Here is a 26768-nt window from a genome sequence, read left to right as displayed (position 1 = left end):
GCCGCTTGATGTGGATTTAAAATGAGCGCCGCAATAAGTAAAACACACGACCTTGACGTGTAGATTTTTCTCAGTGTTTGTAATTGGCACACTCCAGTCCAGTTTGTACCCTTTTTTGTAGATTGGGCGTATGAGGTCATCCTACCGACCAGTGGAACAGGTATGTAAGGTCAAATACCGCGTTAAAAACTAATATAAATTAAGATTTCGGAATGAAATAGGTAGATTTAATAAAAATGTAATCATAATTATAAAATATTAGGAACGTTCGAAGACAAATAAAATTTTAATTTCATAAAATATAGCGTTTCACCCATAATTCAACGTTGATTATCTTAGCGTTATACATAACATGTATAAAACCATAATACCCCATAAAAAGCCAACCTCACAGTCCCATCCGGGCAAACTCCTCCCGAAACCGGTCCGCTTCGGCACGCATTTCTTCCAGCGATCGACGGGGCCGTTCCGGTTCCTTATCGTGCATGTTCAGCTCTCCGTAGATTTGATCGTTCTCGGGAAAGTCCCCTTGGTGTCGGGGCATCACGTGGCAGTGCACATGAAACACGGTCTGTCCGGCATCGGGGCCATCCTGGACCGTGACGGTGGCCGACGATCCACCGTACAAACTCTCGGCCACCTTCTGCACCTTGCACACCGTTTGGAAGAAGTCGTTGATTTCCGCCGGGGTCAGGTCCGGCATTCGGGCTGCCCACCGCTTAGTCGACACGAGAACGTCTGTTGGTATATGAAGTAGTTAATATTTATTCAAATTTGAGGTATACAGATTTCTTACGTCCAGGAACGACGCAACGGATATTGACGAAGGCATAGCACAGCTCTGAAGAGTAGAAAACCGTATCTTTTGGAATGTCGTACCCGCCAAAGTTGTACTTTTCGTCAAAGTTCTCCAACTTGGCGGTGCCCTTCCGGTAGGACAGATTGTAAATGTCGTCTCTCCGATGCTCGAAACAGGGCATATTCTGGCGCACGTTGGCCAGTTTTCCAAAGTCTAGATCTACAACGACCACATCCAAGTCCTGTTGACTAGCCTGCCCCAGGATGACACCCCAGGGATTGACGACCATGGCGTGTCCGTAACTTTCCCGCTTTTTGTTGTGGAAACCTATTTGGGCCGCTGCTATCACGAAGCACTGGTTCTCGATGGCCCGCGCCCGGAGTAAAACTTCCCAGTGCGCTCGACCCGTTGAGACGGCAAAGGCCGAGGGGTACGTCAGGATTTCCGCTCCCTGCTTCCGAAGCAGAGTGCTTGCTTCCGCGAACCGGACGTCGTAGCACTGTAATTCACAAATTAAATATATTTATTTGTATTATTTTTGTTATAACTATACTGCCGTGAATCGCAAGTCAGTCGCATTTGCATTTTCGTCAAAATTGAGTTGAGCTCAGTTTTCAACATATCGATCGATCGATTTTTGTTATGGCTATAGCGGTCATGCGACTCAAAGGTAAAGGGAATCTATAGAAGATTTTTGCAAAATGATGGAAATAAATACAGTGACTCAATCTCATTTTCGTACGGGGCACTGCTTTCATATCAAGTTGGTATATATCTATTGAATGGTGCATGGACTTCGATATACTTTATCAATAATGAAGGTTATTGACTGTTTAACGATAAACTTGCGACGATCGACGCGTCACCATATTTCATATAACGGAGGTTATTAGAACTAACTTGGAGGTGATGTTTTGGAGGTTATTTGGCAATTTGGAGGTTAAAATCACCTCCAAACACTAGCGATTTTGCGATGGGATGTTGACGTTTGATCACGAATAGGTGTCATCTATTGTTTGGCAATAACAAACTGTATTCATTTGCTTAAATCTTTGGAATAATGGAAAAGTATTGAGATTGTGTCTATAATTGACCCAATTCCATATTCGTACACCTAACAAAAAAGAAATATACAGCATTCAAAACTAATTTTTAATGGACTAGATGATTACTTAAGCTCTTCGTTGTGTTGTTCAGATGCAGTAGAATACATTTGGAAAATTTAAAAGCGGACATATTTGAAACTTAAGTAAATTTAAGAAAAATACCAGTTTTCCCATGGTTTTTGCTAAAATATTCGGTAAGTCGAACAATAAATTGCATTTTTTTCATCATCACTTCCTTAAGAATGATAACTGCGAATATTGCACAAGTTTCAAAAAAATTTAATCAGTTTTAGAGTAGCTAGGAGAATATATCGACAACTTATACTTTTGAATCTTAGGTAGTATAACATTTATAACAAATCCAAAACCAAAAATTTTAGTCAATTTCTTTATGTTTGGCTCCTAAATGTATACACATAATCCATAGTTAATGTTTCTATCAAAACATTGCGTAATTATCATTTTTAATTTACATTTTACTACCAAACATGATTATAGAGATTTAAAGAATAAATATTAATGCCATAACCGCAACACAAACGTTTTTTAAAATGATGAAAACAACAGGATATATTCTATTGAATAGTATATCAATGCTCTCTGCTCATTCAAGTTATTTTGTATTTTTCTTATTAAATCAATAAATTGCAAAATGGGGTACTATTTTGAATATACTTTGAATATTATTTCAAAGATAATTGAATATTACGATGACATCAATTATGTGGAGGTATGTACAGCGTAGTTTAGGGTACTTTATTGTAAAACGAAGTTCGTAGTTCAAATTATTTTTACAGACAAATTCAAAATTAACATTTACCTGTTGTTTAGAATGAAAATTTGGTTAACATTGATTAAAAATATCATTTTAGAAGAGTTTTTAACTTATGGCACAACAATTTTCTGAACTCAAAAGGGATAAAAACTGTTTATGATTTCTGTAAACTATATATATTTCAAATAAAATTCTATCAGAGCTTACGAGTATAATCTATAGATTGGATCCAATGACAAAAATAAACGTTATTGTTTGAATTATAGGATTTAATAGCAAAAATCATTGGAAAGCTGGCATTTCTCATAACTTTACCTAAATTTCATATATGTCCACTAATAAATTGTCCAAATGTATTTCACTACATCTAAACATCATAATAAAGAATTTCAGTAATCAAATAGAGCTTCTAAATTTAGTTTTGAACGTTGTGCGTATGAATTTTGGTAGGTGTACGAATATGGAATTGGGTGAATTTTAGACATCAATTCAATACTTTTCTATTAATCTAAAGATGAATGTAAATGGAAACATTTTGTGATTGGCAAACAATAGATAACACCTGTTACCTTCAATGTGGATAAGGTATTTGTAGCTCAATACTTCATTTAATAGTTTTTTACTAACTTGATGTGGAAACAGTATCCTGTACGAATATGAAATTGGGCCACTGTAGGTGGATAAGCGTCGCAAGGAAGCGACAAGATTGAAATTTTAACTGGTGGTGAAAATTGAGCAAGCCATTTTAAAGTCGGTAAGCATTGAAGCGTCCTCCTGTATTCTACGAAGCTTCTCTCCTGGACATGGAGAAGAGTTGGCTCAAAGCTTTGAGTGTTGCTGCAAACACAGGTTAAATTGTTTCAAACATTGAAACCCCCGTTGATTTTAACCCTTTTTATTTTGATCCCCGCTAATCTGCACATCGTTCTACTCATGGAACACAGTGTAGAACATTGTGGAACAGAACGTAGAAACAAAACAAAACAGCCAATCAGGTAACCAGAAACACGTTTTTCTGCGTTTCGTAGGGTGACTAGGAATTCAAATAAATGAACCCCTATGGTTTGCATGTCGTTCAAATTAGTGGGGGTGCACAGTATTCATTTCACCCTTGGAAGAAGGCGCGCATTCTGGAGAAACGTCATGTTTCTATTTTCACAATGTTTAGCAACAATTTTAATTCCAACATTTTTATGGAGAAGTGTTATGAATTCACTCCTTTTGTTCGTGGTTTCATAATCCAAAAGGTTCTCGTAATGTATACATATTTTAGATAAGATACATCTGACCATTTACTCACAATTTGCAATCCTACTCGTCCGATTGGAGTTTCGATCGGGGGCACCAGCTCACTCCCCGAGCGCACCGTTTCCGATTCCCGGAACTTGAACTCCGGCGTCACAACGTTGAACATGTGCAACTTCCGGTACTGGGCCACCAGCTGCCCCTCGTTGTCTATCACAATGTGAGTGTTGTAGATGTTCTGAACATCTCCGGTCTTTGATTTTGAATCCGATTCCGCTATCGATTCGTGGACGCCACCCATCGACAGCCAAAGCCCGTTGTCCTTGGCTAGCTGCTTGTACTCAGCCACCGTCCGACCGGTTAGGGGTTCGGACAGCTTCAGCGTCTCCTCTCGATTGCTTCCCACGTAGTCGCAACATTCCGGAAAGAACACAAACTAAAATAAGCGGAAAAACTTGAAGTCTCTTTGATGAGGTGTTACAGGTTAACACCTGTAAGCTAAGGGGCAGACGTACAAAATCCGACTTTATTCGAGCATAAGTCAATAGTTTTTAATTAAATTTTGAGAAAAAGTATTGATTCGGAGTATTGAGGACAAAATTATTCCAGAACACCTCTGGGTCAGGTACTACAAAACTTAATTTTAAAACTGTTTTGCCGTTTTGGAAACAAAATGTTTTCGTACAAAGAAAGAACAGACCCGTGATTTGTAATAAGTTACGATGTACCAGGAAATTAAGAAATGCATATTTAACCTATACTAGGCCTCTTGAACATTCAGAAATTTTCACTCTAATATACACAGGTTCATAAATTATTTTTATTATTGATGCATACGTTTAGTGGTTTACATTTACAAAGCGTTAACATACATGTTCACAAATTTGGACAAAAGATTGGACATTGAAAGTCATCTAAATCGTTTTGAAATTTGGGTTTTAATGATTTACTGCTCAAAATTAAAAAAAAAGCGTAATGAGTGTACATACTATTGTTATAACGGGAAGTAACGACCATTTTTATTTAAAAAAATCTTCGTGGTAACTGTAGGATAATGATACAAATACAATGTAACATAAGATGGCATGACAGTGAAAAATAATAGGTACCTCCACAATTGGTACACTGTTCCTTTAGTTGCGGTTGTTTTTAATGTGTGTTTCTATAGTTGCGGTATCCGTTGTTTTCTTATATGGGATTCTCTATTATTGAAGTACTTTACCGTAACTATTGGAACAAGTGAGAAAAGTTCAAACTGTTTGTGTGGTATTTCAACAATTTTAAAGCAATTTAAACGATATGTTTAACTATTTCGTGTAGCCAATACGTCGATTGGCAATGTCGGTTCTGTGCCTAATACAATGAAATCGGTATGAATCGCAACAATAGGAACATCCACAACTAAAGGATTATTTACCCGGCCCTAAGCATTTGTTAAACAATGTTAAATATTAATAAAAAAAAGTTTCTTTTGATTCAGAAAAAAGATTTTAAAAATATATTTTGTGGTCATCATTATATCGGGACAAAATAAACACCCCTTTTAGGCTATATGAACAACATCTTAGCAATTATAAGAAATTTGTCCAACGATCATTCACAGGACCTCGAAAAAAGAAATACACCGTAGCAGAAGTAAATTTTACTCGGGCTACAAACAAAGCCCCAACGTTTTTGTAAATTAACTACGGCCGACTCTGCTAGTTGCACAAGAGTCGAAGAGCAAGGACAATAAAGCAATCGCAGTTATTTTGCCTACCGTTGTGGTATTTTCTGGCCATTCCCGTAAGCATGCCCAAAACACACTCAGGCAACCATAGTGATGTCCAAAAAAATAGAATTGTAAAAATAGACAAAATTACTTAAGGAATTTCTCAGACAATACATAGCGGGAATTTTGGTCGAAAAATAAGACTTCAATTTCAAGGATTTTCGGCATGGCCAAGTTTTCTTCAGATGAATGGCAGAAATTGCACGTGGTGAGAAAATATGTAACACAATCGACCACGGTGTTTTATTCCACCAATAAATTCTCTCTTTGATTTTGATTAAACTTTTTAAGTATTTTCGCATGAATAAATTTATAGCCTGAACTATATTTTTCTAAGAAAACTTACTATTTCATATATTATTTGATTAATTTCCAAAAGATTGGAAGCAAAATAAAAAAAACTCTCGATGTTTATTATAGAACTTTAGTATCAAATTTCTCAAGGAATATTGAAGAATGGCTTCAGAGCTTTTGCAAATATCTTGGAAATTAGTCAAATAATATTGCGGGACATATTCACACTTTCAAAGCGAATTCCTTCTGGTGGACATCAATTCCTTCTATGTAAACTTTCAATTAGCAAATTGATTTCGGAATATGCTTTCGATTATGATTTACCCCTAAAAACGTATCTGAATCTTTCAAAAGTTCAGTTTTCCCTCTAATTCCTCCAAAAAATCATTGATTCTGTCAAATCTAACACTGAGATATTTTGTTGAAAGTTCTACTAAAAATTCTTCAATTTTTTTAAATAGATTTCCAAAAAAAATTATAAATTATTTCTTCAGCGATATTCAAGTCCTTAAGTAATATTTCGAAAATTACATCAAAAATTGCGTCAAGAATTCTTCCATGTTTTTTTTTAATTTTGCTTCGAATTCCCGTATTGGAAAGAAAATTGTTTTCGAAAGGTATCTCGCCTTTGAAATTTCAGAGATAAACCCACATAAAATTTTGCTTCCGAAATTAGCATAGCGGTAAAGGAATCTGTAGAGAACATGTAGCAAAATAACAGAAAAGGGGGAAAGGTTTTATTAAGATATTCATAAAGAAACTTGTACTGAACTTCCTGTGATACTGATCTTTGTGCGAAGGCGGAATTTCTAGAGGCTTTCTGGCAGAATTCTGGAAAACTGGCAGTCAAGGATGGATAGATTTCAAAGATAATTCATTGCACCATTGCCTATCTATTTTTCTACCTGTTTCAACATTTAGTTGTTTCTCCTTCCTTCGCATAACGCTTTGAGGAACATACAAAAGTACAAAAATATTTCCAAACGCCAAAAAGCTACATTTTGAAGATTTTAAAAAGAGGTAAAAAATAGGCGTTTTGAAAAATTGCAGAATTTTTATACCTGTGCTTCCTGATTTCTGAAAGTCCATCAACTAATTTTCAAAGTAATGCACAAGTTTCACCTAAGAATTAAATTCATTAATGTCTTACATTACGAATTTCACAACAACACATCTTCGGTAATGTTCTAAAAACAATACCGGCATTATTTTCGCGTTAAACTTCTGCAGTACTACAAAACAATCGATAATAGACCCTTCAAAAAATTGGTTTGGAATTTTTAAACGTTGGAAAAATAGGTTCTACATCAATATATTCACTTCAAACATACAGAACTTCAGAGTTCACACAAAATATTATCCAAGATTTTAGTTACAAATACTTTCAGTAAAAATTCCATCCATTTTAACACCAATCATTTTCTATTATAAAAAACGAAAAAAAGAAACAAGAATTTTTGTAGTTAATCCTACAAGGACCACTTAAGCGTTTCTGTAAGGTGTTTCAGAAATTCTACGGTTTTATTCTTGAGCTTTAAGACAGGAATAGGGTCCTAAAGCCCTGTCCCAATTTTGGTGCCAAACGCTTAAGGTTAGGCCTAAAACATATGTTTACTCAATTTTTTAATGTTTTTTGTTTGTTTAAGTCCAAAAAACATTTTTTATGTTTTTCTGCGATTTTGTCACAATCCTTCGTTTAAACTCAAATTTTGGGTGTATTTTGTTTTCCGTGTCCCTTCCGAAATGTCCAGGCCCATGGCACGGGACGACTTTTACCGTAGTCAACATCTCCATGTGTTTACTCATTTTCGGGTGATTCGAATCGAGAGTGTAATCAGAATGCGAAGTTTTGTTTAATGTTTATGATCCATTAATCGAGCAAGTTTCGCAATCAAATCACTGATTGCTTGCTTGGAGGCTTGCAGGATGCCTTTTAACGTTTGCTCTCCTTCCAAAACCATCGAAATGCTGAATGTGCTTCAACTTTTTGGCACATTATAAGCTGATTTAACAATATCAAAAATTGATAATCAAACCATAGCAAACAATTAAACAAAACAATGGTCTTTATTTTCACAATTCTTACAACTGACAGTGGGCGATATTCACTTATCGCCCGGGACATCCTGGCTACGAAGAACACTGTGTATCGATATATGGTTGTCATGGGCCTGGAAATGTCAGACAGGAACAACCTCAGTGTGAGCCTCTGTACGTGCCATAAATTATTTTGTTCTTTTGACTTTAACTGTGCGCCGTGTGTTGGTGCTGTCTCGCTCTCTCTAAATTAAAGCTTTAATATGATATAGCCGTAATTTGAGCGGGAAAAAATGCTAAAGTAGTTACAGTAACATGCTCTTTCGTGTTATTGAATAAAAACAAGATTTCATTGAACATTTTAGCACAGACAAACAGACGTCACACTCTCATCGATGTCTATCGACCACCTTTTTAACTGTCGATTCAAATATATGATAGGAGGCCAACCCACCGCCCACAGCGCTGGCATCGTTTTTGTTCGTGTTTGACGTTTACACACTACCGCCACCTGTTGGCTCATCGGCCAAACACAGTCATTTTAGCATTGGGCGTACATGTTCTCGCGACTATGATTTTAATCGCGATTTGTTCTAAGTGTTACGTCTGTTTGTCTGTGATTTTAGGACCCTATTGAATAAATTTTAACGAATTATATTTAAGCTGAAATTGTTCAAAATAATACCAACAAAGTTCTTTCAAACCTTTGTTTTTTTTTTTGTATGTGTTTCTCTAGAAGAATCTTTGGGATCTTTGAGTGTTTTCGTGGAAGAGTTTTTGAAAGAACAATTAGGGCCGCTTAAGCCGTAAACCATGTTAACCCATACGATTAAACCTGGCTTAAGGCCTAAGCGGGGGTGAGGAAATCGGCCGCTAAACGTATTCCGCTACGAACTGTATAGGAACGTTAGATCTCTTTAAACATTTCTTAGTAAGGCATTTTTGAAAAAAAAAACAATTTCTGGACGGTTTTGAAGGAATGCGAGAGATGTTAGTCCTTCATTTTAGAGAAATCTAAAAAATAGTTATCTGTGATAAAAAAATGCAGATAGATCTGCGGAGAATTTCTCTGAGACATCATGAATGGCATTTTCCCCATTGATTTTTTTTATGAAAAATTTAAGTAAAAAGTTATGAACAAAAATGATTTTAAACGAGTTTTTTCATACAAATTTGTGTACTTTATGTTAAAAAAATCGTAACTCTTTTACAAGATTTTTAACATTTTTCATGTCTTCTACAAAGTTGTTAAACATCTTAAAACGCGTGTTTTTGCTGAACATCGCATCTCTCTATCTCTTAAAGTAAAAGAATTATCAGTCGAATTCGTTTTAAAAAGGCTTATTTGTTTGATAGTAAAAACCCATACAAAGACGCTTATGAACAAAAGTTTTTTTTTTTTCAACTGCTGAAAGGGGAGATATTGTCGCACCGCCACCAAACCGGATCGCGCCAGTGAGACTCGCGACGCGCCTCAACTCGCGCGATTTTGAAATCAGTTTTTTAGTGTGGCGCTGCATTCTTACGATTTTTATGAACACAGCGCACTATTCACATATTAGCTGCGACGCACGGGGCCCGAGAAAACAATAATTGTAAATAAATGTTGGTCTTGATTTCTACCGGATACATAATATGGTACTTTCATGATTTGTAAGAGTCATCTGTGCCATTTTACGCCGAAGTCAGTTCTAGAGGCCTAAACTACCCCTTGAAAACAGAGTAATTCATGAATAACTTTGTTGCTTCAAAAGATAGAGACATGTTCAGCAAAAATACGGGTTTTTCCATGACAAACAACTTTGTAGAAAACACAAAAAATGTTAAAAATATTGGAAAAAAGTTATGAAAATAATATGATTTTTAGGGACCATTCACTAGCAATGGCATATATCTCAAAAAATATAAGAGATAAAAAAATCGTGGCTTCGACAAAGTTGTTTCTAATTGCCAATTCTACAACTTTGCCGAAGACACCATATGTCTATCTAAATGTTTTGAAAAAATAGTTTTTCTATCTCACTGCTAGGCGGATTGATCACAAAACTTTTTACATCACAAGATGCGCTTTAATACCGTTTTGATTCAAATTACGGACAGCTTCAAATTCCGGACACTCTATTTTGTATGGGAAACATTTCACGCGAAATGTTTCAATTTTTGCTGTTCAAAAGTTCTCAATTTCAAGGCTCGTTTTAGTAAACTTTTTCCATAAATATCTTTGAAAATTTATAATGCCCAACTACCTTAGATGTCTCTTTGGTGGTTTATCGATTTCGATTGATGATTTGACTGTTCCATTAATGATTATCATGAGCTGTCCGGAATTCGATTCAAAGTGTCCGGAATATGAGGCAAAAGTGAGGAAGCGTCCGGAATAAGAATCATGAAAAGGCCACACATTTTGATTGATTTAAAATTATTGAAGTTGCGGAAGCGTATTCTTCACCCACTGTTCGAAAGTAAAGGGCTTCCGACGCTCGATAGCGCTAAGGAATCATACAGAATGATTTATTTTGTATGCTCTATGCTGGTTTATATTTCCCTGAGTCCTTAAGTGTCCGTAATATGAATCAAACGGTACACCACTATGAATGTTAACATTCACTCTTTTATTTGGTACGTGGCACGAGAGCGTCCAAGAGCAGCAACTTTCACAGACTGCAACAGTATCGAGCCATTCGGGTGATTTATGTTTTGCATAGAATTGGTAATAACTTTCATATTTTCTGGTAATGCAGTCTTCAACAACCTAATTATAATCTATTGGATCATTGAACACCCCTTTGATTGCAAATATAGCACAGAAAATGGAACACATTCGCCTCTGTTTCTTGATCAGAATTAGGGCGAGGCCAGGGTAGACGCGATTTGCGAAGCGAAGCGAAAATTGCACGGGAAGGAATAACAATTATTAATAATGAAATGTTAGGGGGGTCTGTAGCCTTGAGGTTACGCTTTCGCTTCATAAGCGGAAGGTCATGGGTTCGATTCCCAGCCCCTCTAAAAAAAACTCGTCCAGCCACCAAAAGACGCCTCACGGAGGACATCCATCCTCCGTCAGTATCAGATGGTGACTGAGACAAACTGACCCTCTTCGCAGGCAGCTAGCCTCACTAATAGCAGAGCTCTCTCCTACCTGCTCGGTGTGAGAGTAAAAGAGTAGGAGAGAGTGAAAGTAGGATGTAAATATAGATAAGTTGAAAATAGATCTTTATCGGTAAAGAAGCTACAAGATCAACTGAGTCCGGCACAGTAGTGGCCGGAGTGCCTTGAAAAAAAAAATTAAATGTCAAACTCCAAAGGATTTTCGCGTGACGCGTCTACCCTGGCCGACACCTCATAACAGAGATCAAAACTATGGAAAGTTTTATCTAGGTTTCAATTATTGATGATTTCAATGAAAAATGTCTCTTTTTGAAAATAAGTGGAGTGCACTGAAAGTAAGAGGGATTATCTATTCTCCTTTTTCAAAGTTACTTAATTCATTCGATTCATGCCGTAGTATATTGGATATATTTTTGGCTTGAACCGCGAAGTAAAACTGTAATGTAAAAATAAAGGGGTTAATCACTGAATATCACCAAAAATGACTATCTCAAAAATTGGTACAACTGGCTGGAAAAACTAGATATAAACGTAGATATGGATATGATACTTTTTGGTACTATTTTCGAAATTCTTCGTTCACACTGGTAAAATGTTTGGAAAGAGGAATGATTCTTTCAATGGCTTTCAATGGGGGTTTATTACCCATTTTTATTCATCAGCTTTACTCTTTTAATGAGTTTAATAATAGGGGTTTATAACCCATTTTTATTAAAGCGGCCACGAGTGAAAAATACCCATCTTTTGAAGTTCAAAGCGAATACTCTTTAATGAGTAAACGGGCTTTACTCTTTTAATGAGTTAAACCACTTTTTTTGTAAATGAATACTATTTTACCCATTAATGGGTACTTTAATGTTAGCGTGCAGGTGATCCACCAATTTTCGACAAATATTGGCTGAACTGAATTGGTGTGATTAGCTTATAATGATCAGGAAGTACTTACACGCTCATTTATCTCATTGAATAAGGAATAAGTGACCTCATAATAATGCTTTTGATAAATAATCAACTAACTAGTTTTGAAGAATTTAGAAAATTCTATTCGAGCTTATAAAAAAAATGATGTTTTGGCGGTGAACAAGGTGTGGGAATGAAGAAGTGTAAACAGTAAAATATAGTACTTACTAAAAACACAAGAGTGGAATCAACACAACTATGAAATCAATCAAGCTTCTATTTCTCAAAACGTTTTAACAAGTCATTAAGGCAAATTTACTTAAAGACGTTTTTTTCTGGAAGCAAACCTTATGTGAAAGACAATATTGTTCCAAAAGACGAACGACTTTATGTATAATTCACGTTACTATAAAACATATTGTATTCAATCTATTATCTCAGAGTCAATGTCCAATCTAGTAAAGCTCTCTCTGAAAAATTTAACTGTGATTTAAATGTGGAAAAGTGGCTATGAGTATGAATTTGACAATTGTTTGCGTTACTTGGGCAAAAAAAAAATGTCCACATTTTTTTTCGAAATCTTGCTTTTGGTTATCAACGACTTTAAAATTAAGAAAAAAAAAACAAAAAAGGTCAACACACAAGTAAAAAGTGTGTTTTTAATTTTTCAGTATGGAACTGTGGATTCACTATTTGACGTTTTAGCGGTGCCGCATTATTTACGTGACCATGGCAACTAGTGAATTCGGCACCGCTCAAACGTCATATTAGTGAACCCGTGCATAGGTCCATAGGCTAAATGTACTCTTTAGTACTTTTTTACAGAGTTTGTACTCTTTGCGATGAGATCAAATATGGTAAACTCAGATCTTCATCATTGTTATTGGCTTTTAAGGCCGCACGGGACATCATTATAATCACCCTATCCATTTGAAGAAGCAAATCACAAGTACTACTCCATATATCGATGCGAAAAATTTATCATCTTATTCTATATATGCAGTGTATAACCCATTTAATTTTCAATTGCATCGGTTCACTAAAACTCGAGATTGGCTACTGCAAAGTTTTGATGATAATTGTTAGAGACAGAGATAGGTCTCCCGTGTCACCTTAAGAGAAAAATAACCATCATCGTTTTTCAGATTTTCAAAACCAGTTTTTTGGGTCAAAGGTGCAGAAGATTTACGATTAGAATAGAATTTATATTTGAACAAAAATGGTTGTGGAGTTTATAATAAAATATACTGCTTCGCGTTAGAAAATGGGTTAACCAAGGTGCGAAGTATGATTTTTGACCAACTTCGACGCGTCGCAAGTCGATTCTCAATAGTGCGCATGATGCACACGGCGGAGGCCATAGATGCGCACTATAGCGAAGTGACTCGCGACGCGGCGAAGTTGGTCAAAAATCGAACTTCGCACGTTGTTTCATCCATTTTAAGTCGCGAAGCAGTATAATTTAAAATGTGAGCGATCATTATATATTTTTTTACCGTAAAGTACCCATATTTCGCGCGCGCTCCTAATTTCGCTCACTGACATTTTAAACATGTTTTGCGAAAGACATTTTTGTTGGCTAGTATTTTGAACATATCTACTTCAGCCATGGTTACATAACATGTAATTAGATAGTTCAATATGTATCAACAAATATGGATAAAATGGCAGGGAGCGAAATTAGGAGCGTGCGCGAAATATGGTAGCATCACGGTACTATGTCTCTATTCGTCTCTGGTCAGCCTGTCCTCTGAAATAACTTTGTCCTTAATACTCTGAATCAATACTTTCCAATCACTCACAAAACTACAAATAATAGTGAAGCAATCCTAAAAATGTTATGAAAACTTATGCTTAAATGCGAGCAATTTGAAAATTTTGTAAGTCAGCCTCGTAGCCTATAATATAATAAAGGATTGAATTCTCACGATAGCTTGCTGGTCTTTGGCCCTCTGGATGATCGTCTTCACCTGGGCCATGTTGTGGTCCTTGTCGTTGGTGGAGCGCATCTGAGCGATGGCAATCCTCGGGCTGGAACCGGTTCGCAGGGCACCACTGGCGGTCGACATGTTTCTTGATGCGAATCGTTGAATGCCGCTGATACGTCTTGCCAGCAGAGCACCACTCATTAGTAAAAATGACGACTGCATTCAATCTAGGATCGAAACATTAGGCATTAACTTGGAATTTCAATGAAAAAAACAGATGATAAACAACTTACCTGCTTGATTATTCAATCACAAATTTGCGTCTAATTTATCACTGTGTGCTTTTCTTATCAGTGCGCGAAATTGTTTATCACGACAAAACATAAACACAGAACAGCTGATGGCGCCCCCTTTCCAATGGGGCTACCCAGTTTGGTATAAAGTCAGTTGGCATAAGGGTAATTTTGCATAATAAACGTTTGATACAACGTAAATTGAACAACACATACAATGTTTTTCTTAAATAAAAATAATGATAATAAACTTTAGAGAAAATATGTCTCTGGGGTATTACTTAGCCGAGTGTTTGGAGTTCGCGGCTACAAAGAGCATAGCCATGCTGAAGGTTTTTTTTTTTTCTATCTTTATTAACGAGATTTTTAGCCCGGGACCAACGGCTTTACTTCCCTTCCGAAGGAAGTCGTCACTGAACTTTTAGTGACTATCTCGGGGATGGGATTCGTTCCAAGGTCCTTGGCGTGAGAGGCGTGAGTTCTAACCACTACACCAGGTTCGTCCCCAAGCTGCTGAAGGTATCTAGGTTCGATTCCCGGTCGGTACAGGATCTTTTCGTAATGGAAATTTCCTCGACTTTCCTGGGCATAGTGTATCATCGTACCTCCCACACGATATACGCATGCGAAAATAACAATTTAAGCTAAAGCTATCAGTACACACTTTGCCAAACGTGCAAATATTTGCCAAATTTTGACAAATTTATTTGTCATATGTGTACTGACCAAATATATTTGCACAAACATTGATGTGCAAATATTTGTCTAACTTTGTAATAGCCAATACTTGAAGATATGAGGAAATATAGATTGCAAAAGTATGCCAAAACAAGTTTTATTTGGTCAACTTTGCAACTCCGTTCTGTTCTCGAGTGGCAAACATGAACAAATAAGAGTTTGTCAAATGTTTGTCCACCGTGTACTGACCTTTGGCAAACAATAGGCAAACGGCAAACGTTAGGCAAACGTCTGAAACGTCAAATAGCCAAATATTTGCACACTTGACAAAGTGTGTACTGATAGCTTAAGTATGCTGTTTCGCTCAAGAAAAGCAACGAAATTCCTTGACTGAATGGGTCAAGAAATTTCCCACAGAGAGCCCTCTTTGAAGTGACATTAAATGTCATTTAAATTTTAAATTAATTAAATTTTTTTCTTCTCAACTGCGTACTGCGATCAGAAAAATGTGATTTTCTTGACCATTTCTTGGAAGAAATTTTCCACGCATCGAGATAGGCGATTCCTTTTCTTGTCAGTAGCAAACCAGCCTTTAGCAAAAAAAAAAAGTTCTCAGCTAATTACTGTGAAGGTGCTTATTTAACACTAAGCTGAGAAGCAGGCTCTGTCCTAGTACGGTAAGTACAGTAAGTACGTAGTGCCAAGAAAAAAGGAAAAATGTCGGCGTCGCTGTAGGAACATTTTTTGCTGGAGGAGATTGGCGAGGTCAAAGCGTAAAGTATACGGTTTGACATTTATATGCCCAACATGTTTCCGACCGAGAACCAAGAGCACACCAGCGACATTCGATACGATATACGATTAGGCTCAAAGTAGAGTGTGGACGGCATAGCGGCATGACGGCGACGACGAATTTCTAATACTTGGGGCATCAAATGATTGTCTAATGAGCGTTTTGCGGCATGGCCGGAATTATACTAGAATGCGTATTTTTTAATGAAAAAACGCGGCAAATCGTATCCAGAGCATACTAGTACCACAGAGAAACAGACGTAACACTTAGAACAAATCGCGATCATCGTTGTGTTTGGCCGATGGACCAACATATGGCGGTAGTGTGTAAATGTCAAACGAGAACAAAAACGATGCGAGCGCTGCGGTCGGTGGATTGACCACCTACAATATATTTGAATCGACCGTTAAAAAGGTGGTCGATGGACAATGTTGAGAGTGTGATGTCTGTTTGTCTGTGCTAGTACGATCATTTTTGTCATCTGGATTCTCGAAGGACTTCAAGTCCTCCCGAAGGATTCCTGGAGAAATCCCAAAGGATACCAAAAACATCTTGGAAGAATTTTCGAAAGTTTCCGGAATGATTATCAATGGATTTCAATAGAACTTTTGAATTGTGGGCCTCGTGGCCGTGCGGTTAGTGTCGTCAGGCATTTAAGCGCATTCTGAAACGCATTGATTCTGAAATCCGTGTGAATAAGAAAAAAAAAGATGTTGTTGTAATTCCGAAATTCATGTAAATAAGAAAAAAAATCGGTGTTGATTCCGAATTCCGTGCAAAAAAAGTACCGTGTTAATTTTGAAAGGCGTGTGAAAAAAGCCGTGTAGGAAGAAAATGTGCAAAAGAAAACCGTGTTAAAGAACATTAGTGTATTACGTTAAGGAATTTACTTTGAAATTGTGACCTGAGAGGAGCTCTAATTGAATAAATCTTTAGCTCGTTTGACGCATTTTGGCGCCCCCCAAAGGCTGGCGCCCTTGGCGGGTGCCAACCTGGCCAACCGCACGCTACGGCCCTGCTTGCACATTCTCTCATTGATCGGCCACCACCCGATCACGCGCCTCTGCATATCACCCATCACTATAAAAGCTGTTCCCAGCTCATGTGTATTGCCGCAGCTCTGGTAGATGGTATGGTTACCTCTAAACGTTCGCACCATTGATCCCTTCCAACACACTTCCTGCAACGCTACGATGCCGAATCCACGGTCCTTCAGCACGTCGGCGAGTATGCGTGTGCTCCCGATGAAGTTGAGAGATTTACAGTTCCACGTACCGAGCTTCCAATCGCTAGTCCCTTTACGTCGCTGTGGTCTTCGCCGATTGTCCCGGTTCGTATTCTCTCGTTGATTATTCGTTGCTTGATTTTTTTACGGCTGGCTTGCAGGGCCTGACACCAACCCCCTAGATTTCCGGAGGACCATTCCCCCTAAATGTTCGGAGGACCATAGTGCGCAGTTTAGCTTAGAGTCCTTCTCTGGCACGGACGATGATCAGCCGCCCCTGACATGGGGAACAGACGCAGTTATGAGCCGCTCCTAACATGGAGTACAGACACTCAAGGTTTGCAGAAGCAAAAGCAAAAGCAAACCCCCCCTTCCCTGTCAGCATACGACCAAATTTCCCACCGGGGGTTGGTTACCCGATCTTCCCTGAGGTTACTCGTACCCCGGCCAGTACCGCGAGGAGGTAGGGATAGGAGTTGATGGGCAAGAGGCTAAGGACCGCACAAAGGGGTCTATTTTATTCCTTCAGGTACGCGAGGTACCAATGGTACGCCATGCCCAGCCATTTACCAACCAGTTACAGTCTGTGCAGCTAAATAGCTGAAGACGGTGTCATTGTCTTTTAAGAATGTTTTTGAACAATTCTGGAAGGATGGAAAGAAATGATTCGCGAGTGATTATCGAAGAATTTTTGAATGATTCCAAGAAAATTCCCAATGAATCCAAGAAGGACTCTCGAATGATTCTTGAATGACTTTTGAAAGGATCCTTGAAGAGTTTAAGAAAGATTTCAGAAGGATTCCCAAAGGATCCTGGAAAGATTTTGAAAGAATACTGGAAGGATCTTGGAAGGATTCTGGAAAAATCTTAATTCAAGTCACGAATCTTGATTAAATTCAATTAAACAATATTTTGGCATAGTTGTGATAACAACAATGTTTTGATTGAGGTTACTACAACATTATTTAGTGCAGCCTCTATGTATCAGATTTTCAATGGTGCACAACGAAGCCACACCTCAAAATTTCAAGAGCACAAGATTTGAGAATCTAACAGCGCTCCGTGTTGAAAATTTATCCCATTGGTCACACCCTGGGAGGGAGAAACCAATACAAAATTTCTGTACGTCATAGTGAACCGAGATTCCGCTGTCACGAACTGTCACTGTGAGCCCAGATCTCAAACATTGGACTAACATGAAAAAAGCGCGTAACTGATTAAAACACATTTTCGTATTTCTTCAAAAGTGATAAAAATCGAATGAAAATCAATTCATGCACATAATGCAAGTAATGTCACGTGAGCACCATTTAATCTGATTGAACATAAAGCATTGAAAAACGCATCGTTCTTCTTTTTCCAATGAAAATTAATATTTACTGCATAGAAAACTGTGGCCCTTTTTTCATGTTTGTCAGGAAAGATCGAAGGTGCACAACAAAAGGAAACTACCGATTTTCTCGAAGCCTGCCTTGATTGTTGTTGACATACTGGAGTTATCTTGCAGTTCAAAATAACGTTGTCTTATATTTCGTGTGTAGTATCGGTGCCTCCCTCCCAGGTCACACCCAGCAAGCAAGCAATTTGATTGATTTTCAACGCGAACTGTTGTCAGATTCTCCAGTCTTGTGCACTTGAAATTTAAAAGTTTGGCTTTGTTTTATAATCACCTTAAACTAATGCTCTATGCCAAACATGTCTACGCCAAAAAAACTTTCATGACAAATTATTCTTATACCAAACGGCTTTATGCTGAGTGAGGTTCCCCCTTTCCGAGCTTTTTCGTTTCAGTTTCCAAAAGTTCCACCCGGCATCGGCTGAATCTGTCATCGGCAGTGTTGTTGGAAAATAAAAACAAACATCTGATCGTGATTCTTGAAGTGAAATCCGCGCGCGGTTCGAAAATCATCATGCCGAAACCCCGATCCAGCCGCGTGAAACCCGGTGCAAAGCCTCAGAAGAAGTCTCCGTCACCACAAAAGAAGAACTATCCCACCCACAGCATTCCTCGCTCCAAGCTGAACGCGGCCATAAAGTTCCTAGAGAAGAAAACCCCACCAAAAGCGCGGAATCCCATGACGGATTCCTGCTTCAAGAGCATCCTGGACAAGGTGGGTGCCACCCAATCTCGGCGAGTTGATAGCTACATGAACGACACGGCCAACGTGCTGGAAGTGGCCCGGAACTGTGCTCTGAGGGGACGCTGGTCGGATCTGATGAAGACGTTCGCCATCCAGATGGAGAGCATTCGGCGATACGACCTGGCCGCGGCGCTGAGGGTGAGTACCGTAAATTCGGGTGAAATTGATCAGTAGGGTGAAATTGATCACTGTGTCACTCGATTTTATTTCTTCCTAATGGAGCACAAATATCAATGTAACCTGCAGTGAATGAACGTTGTTTGTCGTAAGTATGTCCAAATCGTGTGTTGTGAAGTTTTTTGCCTTCAAAAATGTTTATTTCTATGAAAATAATGTAAAATTTAAAAATCTTGTACGGTGCAGTGTTGACAAACATCAATAAACTTCTAGTTTTAGACAAGGATTTGGACATGGTATAATCCTGAAAGTTTGTAAGGAGACTTAAGATATATCCCCAAACTAGATTTCATAACCAAAACTCGAACCAATTCGTTGATTTGGTTGAAATAATTGAATTTCTGTTATATATCAGGAAATACCTTAGGAAATTGCATACATTTAGGCGTTTTCTGCGTTATTCTTGAAATTTAAACATTCATTATTTCTATAAATATTGTATTGTTAAGAATTTGGCAAGCATATTCGGATTCAGGGAGCTTAAATTTATAATGTTAGGTAGTTAAGGTGGGAAATGCAATGGGGTGGGTTTGACAGGGCTGGCAGCAAGTCTATTTCGATGCAAGATTCCATAAAGTCATGTGTTTTCAATGAAAGGTCTCTATTTTAATCAAAATAGTCTGTAAAATCCCTTATTTTACTTATTTTGCTTGCACGACTATCCAAAAGGTTCTTCAAGAATTTCATGTCAGATTCATTGAAGAAAAGATTCAGTAATTCCTTCCCCTTGGTTATGCGACCTTGCCGCGATGGGAGGGCATAATCCATTAGCCCATATGATGGAAACCAAAGGCGTAACCTGTAGTGGTGGTATCACATTTTGGCACTTTTTGCTTTAAGCCGCGTCATAATTCATATGGCATAGACGCAATAATATCTCGGATGTGATCCAACGGACATTCTGCGTCATTGATAGAATTGATGCCCATTTCAAATAATTAATCTATTCGAAGTGGACATTAATACTATTGGTGACGTTCAGTTTGCCTTTTGCTAACCAGAATGATCCGTAGCCACTCTTACTATTAGCTAGTTAGATACATCGTTATCATATACGACGTAGGGAATGCATAGGACTCTTAGGAAAATGACTAGTAGATTCACTGAGTAGAAATAAGTGGCGACAATCTTATTTTAATATGGTTTTTACATTGCCATAATAAGAAATACCTCTTTTGTAACAGCGGTATAAATAATCTAATTCCAGCTTCATTTTCGCAAAATTTACAAGTAGAAAGTAGGCGTTGTGAAGCATTGCATTTGCCACCGAAAAGTGAATCTTGTAGGAGACTGTAATAGAAGCCTAAGGTAACTTTACTCTTCAATATTCACTATAAAATGACTATGGAAAGTAAGACGCTGAGATCGATCATTAGGGTACACTTGCTAGTTTCGAAAAATTGTTGAACAGACAAGGAAAGCGACTTTTTTCTTCAAGGATATATGAACGTAATGACCAATAAACACTTTTAACAACAAAAAATAAAATTAACTAGAACTACTACTAAACAGCCTAATTTTGTTAAAACTTGACGACAATTGACATTTAAGACTCTAATCTTACGTAAAAGACAGGAGTAATCAGAATAGCACTTGAATGACAAATTATTCAAAACCATTTCGACTAGACAGTATTAGTAATGACACTACTACACAACTATTTCAAACAAATTCTGATGGAGCTGCTGATTTTCACAATGCTTCCTTTTCTCAGAAGCAATGGAATATGGGCACTTTTCAAAGACTACCACAATACTAATAAAAAAACAGTGTTCATGTGGGCGCCATTGCCTAGTCCGTCTGAGTATTGGTCCTGGTAGAGGGGAAACTTGGCAAAAGCCAGACCGAGGGTTCAGCCTTGACAAGTTAAGCTGTCAGGCAGCTCCAACTGAATACCATACAAAAAAAAACAAAAAAAAAAACAAAAAAAAAAAAGATTCATTGATGAAAAGATTCAGTAATTGTCCTAGTGATTTCTCCAGAGATTCCATCTAGCATACTTTCAGGGACTCTTACAGAGATCTCTCCCTACATTCTTCTAGGGATTCCTCTATCTATTCTCTTGATAATTGAAGAAATTGTTCCTGCGATTTTTTAAAGGATGTTCTCAGGAATTTTTCCTGACTTTGCGCCAAGAAATTTTTGAGCACTCCAAAGCAGTAGTTATGGTAATTACCAGAAGATATTACTTGTATCTTTTTTTCCAAAGACTACCGTAGGGGTTTCCCTAAATATTTTTCAATAACTATTGGAGATCTTCCAAAGATTCATGTGAGAACCGAAATCCGTACAGGCTTAAAAACCGTACACTTCATACAAATATTAGGTGTTTTGTATAAAGTGGACGGATTTAGATTTATTTCTTAGGTGTACGGACTTCAATCCCGTACAATACCAAAGTTTTTGAAAAAAATAATGTTTCAGGGATTTTTCCAAGAAATGTGAATTGCTTTTAGAGTGAATTCACGTTTGCTCCCAGAAATCCAAAATTCTTTTACGTATTGTTCGAGAAGATCTATTAAGATCTCTTCTAGGAATTCCTCAACACATGCAACCTGGGATTCGTCATAATTTCTCCAGCATTTCATCCAAGGATTACTTCTGAAGTTCTTTTAAACATTTCTCAACGTGTTTCGCAAAAAAAACTCTCATGGAATCTTTGAAAGTTTATCTGAGGTTCCACACCAGTTAATACTACAGCAATTTTTCTAGTACTTTCTCCAACCACTGATACGCAAATTTTTTCAGGGATTCCACCCAATGTATTTTGAGGAATTCGTTTAGAGAATATTGCAGGATATTATCCCGATATTACAATTTTTTTTTTCAATTATCTTAACAATTCGTTTAGGAAATCTTCTCTAACATATTCAAGAAACCAGGAGTTCTTTCAGATATCCAGATATATCATTAACGGTGACTTAAGAATTTACACAATTTTACTCTGAAGTTACATTAGGATTTTCTTAAGAATTATTGCTTTTATGATTTCTGAATAATGGCATTTCTTGGAGACATTAATGACAAAATGTCATGAATGCCTGAAAAAAATCTCCGAAAACTTCCTTGGGAAATCTCAGAGAAATACTGGTGAAATTTCTGAAAAAAAATCGTAGGAGGAATTCGTAAAGGCATCATTAGAAAAAAAAATCTAATTAAAATCTTAAAAAAAAACTTGAAAGACAATTTAATGGGAAATCCTAAGAAATCCCTGGACGATGTTTTAAACGAGAATCTAGGAGGATGTCCTACAGAAATCGATGGTAGAATTAGATGTTAAAGAACTTGAAAAAAAAAAAATAGAGCGCACAGTAAAAAAGCAGTCCAGTTATTGTGCATCCGAGTAACCGCTGTAACGTCGCTGTACTGTCGCGTCGCTGGACTGTTGGGGCTCATTCATTTATTTCATAACGCTGAAATTGGCCATTTTGAACACCCACCCACCCCCTTGTAACGCTTTCTGTATGAATATTATTAAATTTTTGTATGGGCCGTAACATCGGGAGGACACCCACCCACCCCCTCTAGCGTTATGAAATTTGTGAATGGGCCCTTGAGCGCAGACCATGGACATGCCCTATATCAACTGCAGTGATTCGCAGTAGACAGGATATCTCGGGCCCGATCCATCTGACAAGCCAATCGGGCCCTCTGTCATCATAGCAGATGGTGTATCCATCCATGTCGATAGCCTAATTGAGCGCTTTGCAGTTTAGTGCTCCAGCGACGCATTGAAATAGCCTGCTTCGTTCGAGCACTAACATAAAAAGGACCAGCGATGTTTTGGTCGCGTGAAGTAGTTGAGCGAAGTTAGTGTTCGTACTTGCTTTTGTCTACCCTAGTTCAGGGCATTTCGTCAAAAATTTAACAAATTTTAATACAATGTTCTACAATAACTCATTTCGCTACCTGTGAATAATGGTCATTCATCAAAGTTTTACAAAAAAAAAATGATACTATAAATTGGGTCCTAAAATGTTTAATGAATTCTCGTTTTTATTCAATAATACGAAAGAGCATGTTCTTGCAACTACTTTAGCAAGTTTTCCCGCTCAAATAACGGCTATATCATTTTTTAACTTCAATTTTAAAAATGGTTCCAAATATCAACCTTGACACTTGTGATCTTGTTTGACATTCACTTTTTCGACAAAAATGCCACAGGGCATATAGTTTTAACACTGGGGTTGTTCCTATCTGGCATTTCGGAAGGGACACGGAAAACAAAATATACCCAAAATTCGAGTTTAAATCAAGGGGTGTGACAAAATCTCAAAAATCATAAAAAAAATGTTTTTTGTACTTAAACCATTGAAAATCATTTAAAAATTGAGTAAACATGTGTTTCTGCCCTAAACTGAAGCGTTTGGTAATAAAATTGAGACAAGGCTTTAGGACCCTATTTCAATTTCTTGGAAATTTTGCAAACTGGGCATAGATAGGGTTTTAGTTGCGCTTTCTGTTTATTTCTCTGCTACTGAACACACTCTTAAGTATTTTTTTTCGTTGTGAAAAATCCTCTACAGGCTTAAGATACTCTTCAGGCTTAAGAGAAACCTTCAAAGGCTATTTAGCAACTATTTCACAGGATCTTCAGGAATTTCTTCTCAGACTCTTTTAGGTTAAACTGTGGTTAAACTTTAGGATGTATTCCAGTAATTTCTCCTTAGTTTTCTTCTGCAATAATTTCAGAAAATCCTCTAGGTCCAGGGATCCCTCAAGAAATTCTTCTAAAGTTTCATCTATCAATTCTCCGAGCGGGTTTTCAAAGAGTGCTTGAGAAATTTCTACAGAGTTTGCTTCAGAAAATCTTTGAACACTCATGGACCATTTCCAATAATTTCCACGGCATTAACAGAAAATTTTCCTAGGATTTTCTCCAGATGTTTCTTCTATCTCTCTAGCACTTTATCCAGGATTACTCCTGCAAATCTCCCAAACATTTCTCGATTAATTTCTCAGGTAAAGTTTATGAAATAAACTTTGTCATTTAAGGTTTCACACCTAGAAATTTCTCAAAGAATTTCTGAAGGTACCTCAAGAGGAATCTGCGGAGTAAATTGTTGAGAAAAAGAAATTACTTGATGATGATATTTGGAAGAACTCTAGGAGAAGATGGAACTTTCATTGAACATTTCAGATAGAATCTCTGGGGTATTTTTTGTGGTTATCCTTATAAAAAATCCAGGTTGTACTTTTGAAAGTATCTCAAACGACATTTTTTACTCTGACAATTTCCCCAGGGACTATTTCAGGATTTTTTTTTCCTAATTTTTAGGATCTGCTATACAAAATATTCCTACAGCAGTTCTACGAAAAAAATCTCAAAAGTTTTTTTCCGAAGTTTATCAAAAAACCCTTTAGAAATTAAAAAAAAAAACTAAAAAATGCCTCATACCTCCGTAAGTACCGCGATTTTTTTCAATTTGTTTCATACAGTACTGGACAGAATAAAGTACGCATTGGCCGTTTTTCCATACAAAATAGTCAAGTTTGGAGATCTGAATCTCAGCTTTTAGTGGTCCGATTGATCTGAAATTTTCACCACAGCCTAGATATAACATAGATTTTACTCAATTAAAATATCACTGTATTTGAAACACAATCTTCTAAATTATTGAAAATCTCTCAATTTGCAAAAAAATGCAAAATTTAATTTTGAAAATATTTTGAAAACAATCAGTTTTACCGAAAAATGATGTTCTGCAAACTTGTGTGTCTTATCAAATTGTACATTTTTGCAGAAGGACATATTGCTCTAAATATTTTCATTTAAAAATTATTTTTACTTTAAAATTTTGTCATTTTTCTCGAAATTTAAGATTTGCGATAACTTAAAAGTTCGTTAATGAAAAACTATGAATTTCTAGCCTAGCAAATTTTAGGTTACTTTCAAGCTGCGGTGAAAATTTTAGGTCAATCGGACATCTAGAAACCGAGATATAAGACTCCAAACTTGATCATTTTGTATGGAAAAACGGTCAATGCGTATATAGGAGTCCAAAAAGCAATTGCTCTGAGAGATTGTTCCAGGAAATCCATTAAATTCTTCTTGAAATTCCTTAATCAATTCGACCTGGGATTCCAGACGAAGTTTTTCAAGGAATCCCATATATTTCTCGAGTAATTTAAGTAAAATCTCCATGGTTTCGACAAAAATTAATTTAAAATTTTAACAACAACAAATGCTCCAGAAAATTCCGTCGATCATTCCCACATAAGTTCCTTCATGAATTTTGTCTTATTCAAGGAATTCAGTCTCAAAATCTTGCTTGATATTCAGGGACTCGAAATTCTACGAAAATTTTTTTAAATTTCTACAGAAGTTTCACCAGAGATAAAATTAGGATTTCTTTTAGAAACACTATCTGGAACTCATGAAGAACCCTTCGTAATAATACGTGAATGAAGCTTTGGGCAAATACCTGAATAAATTATTAATGGAAAAATACACACAGTAATACGAGCAGCAAAACTTGTCTTTATAAAAATAAACTCTTAGAAACATCCTTATAAAAACTCTTGCTTTGTGTTTGGTACCTTTTTATTTTCTTGGTTCTATAGTCTCTTTTTGGTCTTCACAGTTCATGTTTAAAAACACTTAATTCCTACCAGCTCTCTTTTCATTGATGAGTATTAGTTTCCCTGCCCCAAAACATCTTGAGTTTATTACCTTTTTCATATTTCAGAATGCCCTATTTGCCATCATAGCCGACCCGGTCCTGAACGATCCGTCCTTTCTCGAGGCGTATCTGTACTCCAATCCGTACTGTACCAACCAGAGCGATTTGAAGTACTGCATGGACAAAATCCTCGAAGTTTTCCAGGGCGTTACCATCCACACGACCAAATGGAAACCAGCCAAGGAGGATGAAAGTGAGGCTGAGATTGACCAAAGCAGCGGCGATTCCTCATCATCGGATGATGATTAGTTTGAGAAATAGGATTAAGATGTTAAAAATGGCTGTGACACGTTTTTGTAACGGAATTCTAAATAGGTAATAAAATTGCTCTGTAATATTTTTTCCGTCCTCTTGCCTTATACCTTTAGAGTTTTTCTTATAAACAGCTTTGAAAAAACAATAAAATATATGTTTTGAGGCTGTCCATTAATTACATAAGACAATTTTGACGGTTTTAGACCCCTCCCCCCTCCATAGCTTTTTTGTATGAAAATCGAAAATATTTTCTATATCGCGTAAGAATTCTCAAAACTTCTTTCCCCCCATAAACCCTTACGTAATTAATGGACGACCCCTTTTTTATCGGTTGAACTTAGCAGGTTACCGCGAAAACTATTTTTGTTGTCAAATTTTGATTCCATAAGGCGAATTTTTATAAGGGGTTTCTATATACCTATTTCGATAGTCCATTTGCCTGGGTGAACGTTGACGGATCCAAGTCAAATTTTTAAACGTGCCATGTGATTATGGATTTGAATCGTTTGAATCTCAGGTTTGAATCATGCTCAAATGCCCTGATTCCATTTTCCAGTTTA

At 37.0% G+C, this 26768-nt stretch overlaps 2 protein-coding genes across 2 annotated transcripts; one reads left to right on the top strand and one right to left on the bottom strand.

Moving 5' to 3' along the window:
- Positions 1-248: 248 nt before the first annotated feature.
- LOC5577172 (nitrilase and fragile histidine triad fusion protein NitFhit) lies at positions 249-14371 on the bottom strand. Its single transcript, XM_001663204.2, has 5 exons — positions 14257-14371; positions 13964-14190; positions 3981-4361; positions 797-1298; positions 249-738 (listed from the first exon to the last, which is right to left on the bottom strand). The coding sequence occupies exons 2-5, from the start codon at positions 14183-14185 to the stop codon at positions 389-391; spliced, it is 1455 nt and encodes a 484-aa protein (XP_001663254.2). The 5' UTR covers positions 14186-14190; positions 14257-14371; the 3' UTR covers positions 249-388.
- Positions 14372-18775: 4404 nt separating this feature from the next.
- On the top strand, positions 18776-26312 carry LOC5577171. The gene is made up of 2 exons (XM_001663205.2): positions 18776-19231; positions 25960-26312. The coding sequence occupies exons 1-2, from the start codon at positions 18863-18865 to the stop codon at positions 26200-26202; spliced, it is 612 nt and encodes a 203-aa protein (XP_001663255.1). The 5' UTR covers positions 18776-18862; the 3' UTR covers positions 26203-26312.
- The last annotated feature ends 456 nt before the right edge of the window (positions 26313-26768 follow it).

Source organism: Aedes aegypti, chromosome 3 (genome assembly GCF_002204515.2).
Source record: "Aedes aegypti strain LVP_AGWG chromosome 3, AaegL5.0 Primary Assembly, whole genome shotgun sequence".
Classification (NCBI taxonomy): domain Eukaryota; kingdom Metazoa; phylum Arthropoda; class Insecta; order Diptera; family Culicidae; genus Aedes; species Aedes aegypti.
This window is presented reverse-complemented; position numbering and strand designations above follow the sequence as displayed.